Here is a 6,497-nt window from a genome sequence, read left to right on the forward strand (position 1 = left end):
ACGTTGTACTCTAGAACTTGTATTTGATCTACAGATGAATGATAGAATAGTGTAATTTACTTCTGTACGTCAGTTCGATCTCACTGTATTTCAGTGGGCGGCTTTTAAAAGTTAAATCTGCAATCGTAATACACACACAAATAACGTAACACTGTGTCGTATTTACTTAACGTAGGGCAGTTGCGCTATATCCTAGGGGAGGGCATAATTATTAATTATAGGCCAGAGGAAATTTTGCGTCCCTTCACACCTGCGCCCGGAGGCGACTGCCCTCCTCTTGCTACGAGACTGTAACGAATTGCAACATCAACTACAAGTCACAACTTCTGAGCAGTCTTCGTGATGTGGTTGAAATATTATTGAGCGTCAGATATTTCGTCATTAATACAGTAATATGAATCTTTGTGTAACTCATTATTTCAAATAAATACATTTCAAAATTTTCTGACTTTTGTCAGATTATACTTTACAGTCTCTTAATAATAGCACTCAAGTATCGCATCAAATATAACTTAGTTTCCGCTTGATTTTATATGCTGATTAATTATATATCATATAATTAATCAAAATAATATGAATATTCAATAATACCTTATACTTTGTACAGGTGGCAATAGTGGTAGCAAGCGGTGTATCAACCACAGTTTTGTAATTGTTGCACTCGTCATGATAAACGGCACTTTAGTTTTGAGTTCTGTAGTTGACGTATGTAATGTAGTAAGAATACGTTATATTGAAAACGAACCCAAAACAGGTAAACCTATTGTGTAGCTCTTAACAGTGTCAACACTCTTACTCACATGCGAGAAAATTTAATTCTGGAATAAAAATAAAAGATCTTACAACAGTACAACTTACAAGCTACATTAAAATTTACTTTTGTGCTCTTACTCAGTCTTAAAGTCGTACTCTTAACTTTTGTCTTAAGAGTTAAGAAGGTAATAATTAGTTAATGATTCATTGATGTGTAACCTGTGACTGTTTTGTTATGTAAAATGAATAAAAAACAGAAAGGTTTGACGTCCTGGATGTTATTTGTGTAACTAACTTGCAAACTGTGGTTACTTCATACAATCCTCTACTTGCATTTAGTTACAATGCTTCCTATAAGTTATAGAAAGCATTGTGAATAGAGAATTGTATTATCTGCATGATGCTACTAGTACTGTTCAAGGTCACCTTTTTCTATGAAATAGCGCCTTAAGTAATTTAGTAATAATCTAATATTATTATTAGTGCTTGATTTATATTCAGACTTCATCTAAATCATCATTCTTGTTGAACAAGTAATACTGATTTTGATTGCCACAGTGAAAAGGTAGTGAGTTTGTATTTGGTATTACTTGAAGTTTAATATTATCCCACAAATTTAATGTGTAAAGTTAGCTCAAGATACATTAAAATTAAACAACAAATATGGATATTAAACTTAAAGTAAAAATGTTAATAACATTAATGTTAACTGATTAAATATTCTAAAAGAAAGCTGCATGTTTTTGTGATTATTATTTAAAGTTAATATCATCATAATTTCTTTTAAAGTCAGGGACCAGTTAATCAACAACCAAGATGAGATCTGACCCTTGTCTTTTACTTAAATTGTGTGGTAAGTGAATCAAGCAAAATATATTCTAAAACCATATTCTTTTAACCATGAAATTATTCTAGTTTTCATTAACATGGAAGTACAGTAGCTATATCAAACCTGTAAATGATTTAAGATTCTTCAAGTTATTATGAGAAAAATATGTATTTAAATGATTTTATTAAATTTGTATAATTAATTATTAATATTAAGTTTAGTTCTTTTAAGTGTATTATAAACAATTTAGTTTAACTCCTTATATAATTTTGCAGAGAATTTGCATGATCAAGACACTAGTTCCATCCAAGTGAAGATAACTAAATTTGTAAGTAATCAGTGTAATAACTTGATTACAACAATTCAACTTCAGTTTTCAAACAGCAAGTTGTTTTTGTTTTTATCTATTATTATCATATGTTAGTTCTTAGAACTATTTGAAACTGTGCATTAAAATTTTAGAATTAGTGATAAATTTCTTCATCAAGAATATTAACAGGAAAAAACTAAAAACTGGTTCTTTTAGCCCTACTTCTAATATACTGTTAGGACATTTGTTTGTTTTTGATTTACATTAATGAATATATTAAGAAATCATCAATAAATTAATTAAATTTGCTGATAATATTGAGTTTGGAAAATAAATGGCAGATGTCTTTTATCATAAAGCCAAGATAATGTATATGAAATGTTAAACTTTGAGTTATAAGTATAAATTTAATTGGAATAATCTCAATGATGTTATGGAAGAAAAGGATCTTTGTGTTCATCAATTTCCTAAATCATCCAAGCAATGTGCATGCTGTTGCTAGTGGTAGGGCAAATAGGATTATATATTGTACTTACAGAAATATTGAATGCAAGTCTAAAAAGGTTATAATTTCATTGTATAGGTCACTTGTTAGGCCACATTTGGAGTATTGTGTTCAGTCTTGGGCTCCTTGCCATAGAAAAGACATGGAATTGTTGGAAAGGCTTCAGAGTAGGGCTATTAGAATGGTGCCTGGGATGGAGGGGTTGTCATATGAGGAAAGGTTAAGATCTCTGAAATTGTTTTCTCTTGAAAAAAGAATAGTTAAAGGAGATCTGATTGTTTAAAATTTTTTAAGGGAATTGATAGTGTTAATACATCATTTTTTTCATACGTAATGGAGAAAATTGCTAAGATCAGGGGACAAAAATATGACAGGAGTCATCTTCAGCTAAGACAGTTTCATTTTTCTAACAGGGTGGTTGACTTTTGAAATGGGTTGCATTAAGATGTAGTGGAAGCAGTAAATTTAAGGGAAGTCTTGATTAATATTTGGATAATAAGAGCAGGCTTTGAGTGTATAATATATACACACACGCACACACATATATAGTTTAGTGGATGGGACAACCTATTTGTGTGTGTTTGTGTGTGCCAATAAAACTTAGCTAACATATTCACTTAACTTGTATTTAGTTGGAAGAGAGTAAAAGGAATTAATGACTCGTTAAATATTAATTTATCACTTAAGGGAAATTTTGTAACACATAAACCTGTTTTGTTTTTTGTAACTTTTTAGCTTGAAGCTCAGACTAATGCTCAGCAGAGTTTCCTTATGTTTGTATCTGATGATCAGGACGAACTTTGTTGCAAGGTGTGTTTTAAACATAATAAAGTGTTAAATTAAGAAGTTAAACAATTTGTAATAGTGAAGAACATTCTAGTGATACTTAATAAACTTTAAAGAATTTTCTTTATTGTGTATAAAGAATTTTATGGCAAGATCAAATATTTGGTAGAATTAGTTGTGGCTTCATATGTCATAAGTTAAACTAGAATTCGTTTACAGTAATATAGGTTTTATAGAAATTAAACAAGTTGTTTCCCAAATTATACTGTCAGAGTTGAAATTAGAACATTTTTAGATATGCAAGAAATGCTAAAAGTCTAGGAGAAAATAGGAAATTTTAAAACCAAAAGAAATTTTTAATTTGAAGTAATACTTAGCCATTTCTTAGTTTATGTAAAATTAACAAGTTAAATAGTTTGTAATAGTAAAGAACATTTTAGTGGTACATTGTAGACTTTGAAGAAAGTTCTTTACTGTATATAATATTTATCCTTTATCAGTGTTCCTTTTTTTTTCTAATCATCCATACAAGTTTTAAAGCTCTGAATTACTGATTCTGAAAAATTACTGGCTAATCTAGAAATCAACTATTCTTGTTTGTTTGAAGCACTTTTTCATTTAAATGAGGAAAAAAAAAAAGCCTTTCTGAAGAATATGGAAGATTTTTTTTGTAAACATTACAAATGCACACAAGTGTAAAAGCCACAAACTGTTATCTAAATATTTCTGTTTACTTTGAGTTAATCTTAAACAGTGGTTTGATCTAAAGTTATTTTTTATTTTAGTATATCTAAGTTGTTAGTGTTGTTTTTAAACTGTAGAACTGATTGTGAGATAATTATAAATATACAAGCTAAGATACCATATATTTCTAAACTAATGCACATTGATATTCTGATATAATGCAAGTAACAAATCTTCACATCTCTTCAGGTGGTTGGAGACAAAGTCCTGGATGAAGAAGTTAAGTTTCCTGTAAGGATGGTTGCAAAATTAACATTTTTATATTATGTAGTTTGTTTGTTATGTTTCTTTCAATCACATGATCTTTTTTTAATGTTCATGTACCTTAGTAAGCCATATTCAAGTAAAGAATAGGATGTTAAAAAGTTGTTGCTTTTCACCACATCGACTACAAATAGGAAGAATACACTTTTTTTTCATAAATTATATTGCTTAAGAGTAAAAAAATATATAATGCTATACTGACATATGAATTTGTTTTGTGCCAAATCATTATTTAAACAGTGTATACTTCAAGAACTGTGTAATAAATTAAACCAGGCATGCTCCTTTTTTTTTTTGCAACTTAAACAGTGTATACTTCAAGAACTGTGTAATGAATTAAACCAGGCATGCTCCTTTCTTTTTTTTGCAACTTAAACAGTGTATACTTCAAGAACTGTGTAATAAATTAAACCAGGTATGCTGCTTTTTTTTGCAACTTAAACAGTGTATACTTCAAGAACTGTGTAATCAATTAAACCAGGCATGCTGCTTTCTTTTTTTGCAACTTAAGCAGTGTATACTTCAAGAACTGTGTAATAAATTAACCCAGGTATGCTGCTTTTTTTTTGCAACTAACCACAAAAATCTGCTTCTTCAATGTATATATATATTTTCTTTTCCCCTAAGGCACAGTTTATTTTTCCTTTTCTTTCTTTAATCATAAGACATGTTTGAAGATCAGTTGGTGTGTTCTTTAAATTTTAAATGTTACTATGTACAACTAACAGTAAGTTGTAGGCTGATAAGCCTGAAACACTTAACTGCACAGGTAATTTTTTAACCACCAGCCCACCATATTGCTTTTACTCCCTATAATCAGTTTCTGAACATTCTGCATATTTGGAAGGTTTTATTTTTATGTTCCTTTCATGCAGATATGAATAAAGAACTGTTTCAAAGAACCCAAGTTAACATGAAGTAGATGTCCCAGTTGTATACAAGTTTTCTCACTTTGTGCTTAATTGCTTCTTATATTGAAATTCCTTTATTTAAATACTAACACATTGCTTTATAAATTGTATTTTAATAGAGTAACTGAACTAGTTATCTAGTAATTTGTTAGTAAGCTGTGACTTTTAACAGAAACAGAATCTTGTTTAATTGTTGCTCTTGGAATATTTTGTTGACCATTCATTGTAAAATTTAATAGCTTTACTTAGATGGTTTCATGTCACTTTTCTAATGAATCATATTTCTTAAACCATTTACTCAGCACCACCACACTTATGAACATAAACAAGGTTGTTGACCAGTTGTTTTATTTAAGTTTAATTTTTAACCTAAATATAACAAAATGTTTAGGAACAACAAGGGACCTATGGTTCATCTAGGCTGTTCAATCCTCTAAACTAAAACAATCAAATAAAAAAACCTTAAAACCAGCCCTTATCATTCATATAGTTATAAAGCTTTTTCTTAAACTCACTTAACTTTACTGCCTCCATAACATCTGAAGTCAACCCATTCCAAAGGCCAACCACCCTGTTAGAAAAATGAAACTGTCTTAGCTGAAGATGACTCCTGTCATATTTTTGTCCCCTGATCTTAGCAATTATTTCCATTAAGTATGAAAAAAGATGATGCATTAACACTATCAATTCCCATAAAAACGTTTAAACATCTCAATCAGATCCCCTTTAACTGTTCTTTTTTTCAAGAGAAAACAATTTCAGAGATCTTAACCTCTCCTCATATGACAACTCCTCCATCCTAAGCACCATTCTAATAGCCCTACTCTGAAGCCTTTCCAACAATTCCATGTCTTTTCTAAGGTAAGAAGCCCAAGACTGAACACAATACTCCAAAAGTGACCTATACAAGGAAATTATAATCTCTTTAGACTTGTATTCAATGTTTCTGTAGATACAACCTAAAATCCTATTTGCCACACCACTAGTAACAGCACACTGTTTGGATGGCTTAAGAGATTGATCAACTATTACATCAAGATCCATTTTTTTTCATGACACTATTAAGATCATTCCCATCCAAATTATACTTATAATTCAAATTATGATAACCCACATACATTATCTTGAATTTATTATAATTAAAACCCATCTGCCATTTATTTACCCAACTCACTAAATGATCTAAATCCTTTGGTAAGGCAGCAGCATCCTCCTCACAGCTAGAAACACCTAAGACCTTAATATCATCAACAAATTTAAGTAATTTATTGACCATTCCTTCATCTGTGTCATTGATGTAAATCAAAGAGAGCAAAGGCATTAATACTAAACCCTGAGATACCCCACTTGTGACCTTAATCCAGTTTGACTGAACTCCATTTGTAACAACCCTCT

General features: G+C 30.1%; 1 protein-coding gene across 2 annotated transcripts in view; it reads left to right on the top strand.

Moving 5' to 3' along the window:
• Positions 1–673: 673 nt before the first annotated feature.
• Positions 674–6,497, top strand: part of LOC106470164 (cGMP-dependent 3',5'-cyclic phosphodiesterase-like) — a 53,753-nt gene continuing 47,929 nt past the window's right edge. For both annotated transcript variants that reach the window (XM_022398744.1, XM_022398743.1), the window contains exons 1-5: positions 674–754; positions 1,543–1,606; positions 1,858–1,910; positions 3,133–3,207; positions 4,117–4,158. In XM_022398744.1, coding sequence (XP_022254452.1) covers positions 1,570–1,606; positions 1,858–1,910; positions 3,133–3,207; positions 4,117–4,158 — 207 coding nt within the window. In that variant the 5' untranslated portion in view covers positions 674–754; positions 1,543–1,569. The remainder of the gene's footprint in view (positions 755–1,542; positions 1,607–1,857; positions 1,911–3,132; positions 3,208–4,116; positions 4,159–6,497) is intronic.

This window comes from Limulus polyphemus, unplaced genomic scaffold (genome assembly GCF_000517525.1).
Source record: "Limulus polyphemus unplaced genomic scaffold, Limulus_polyphemus-2.1.2 Scaffold3853, whole genome shotgun sequence".
Lineage (NCBI taxonomy): Eukaryota > Metazoa > Arthropoda > Merostomata > Xiphosura > Limulidae > Limulus > Limulus polyphemus.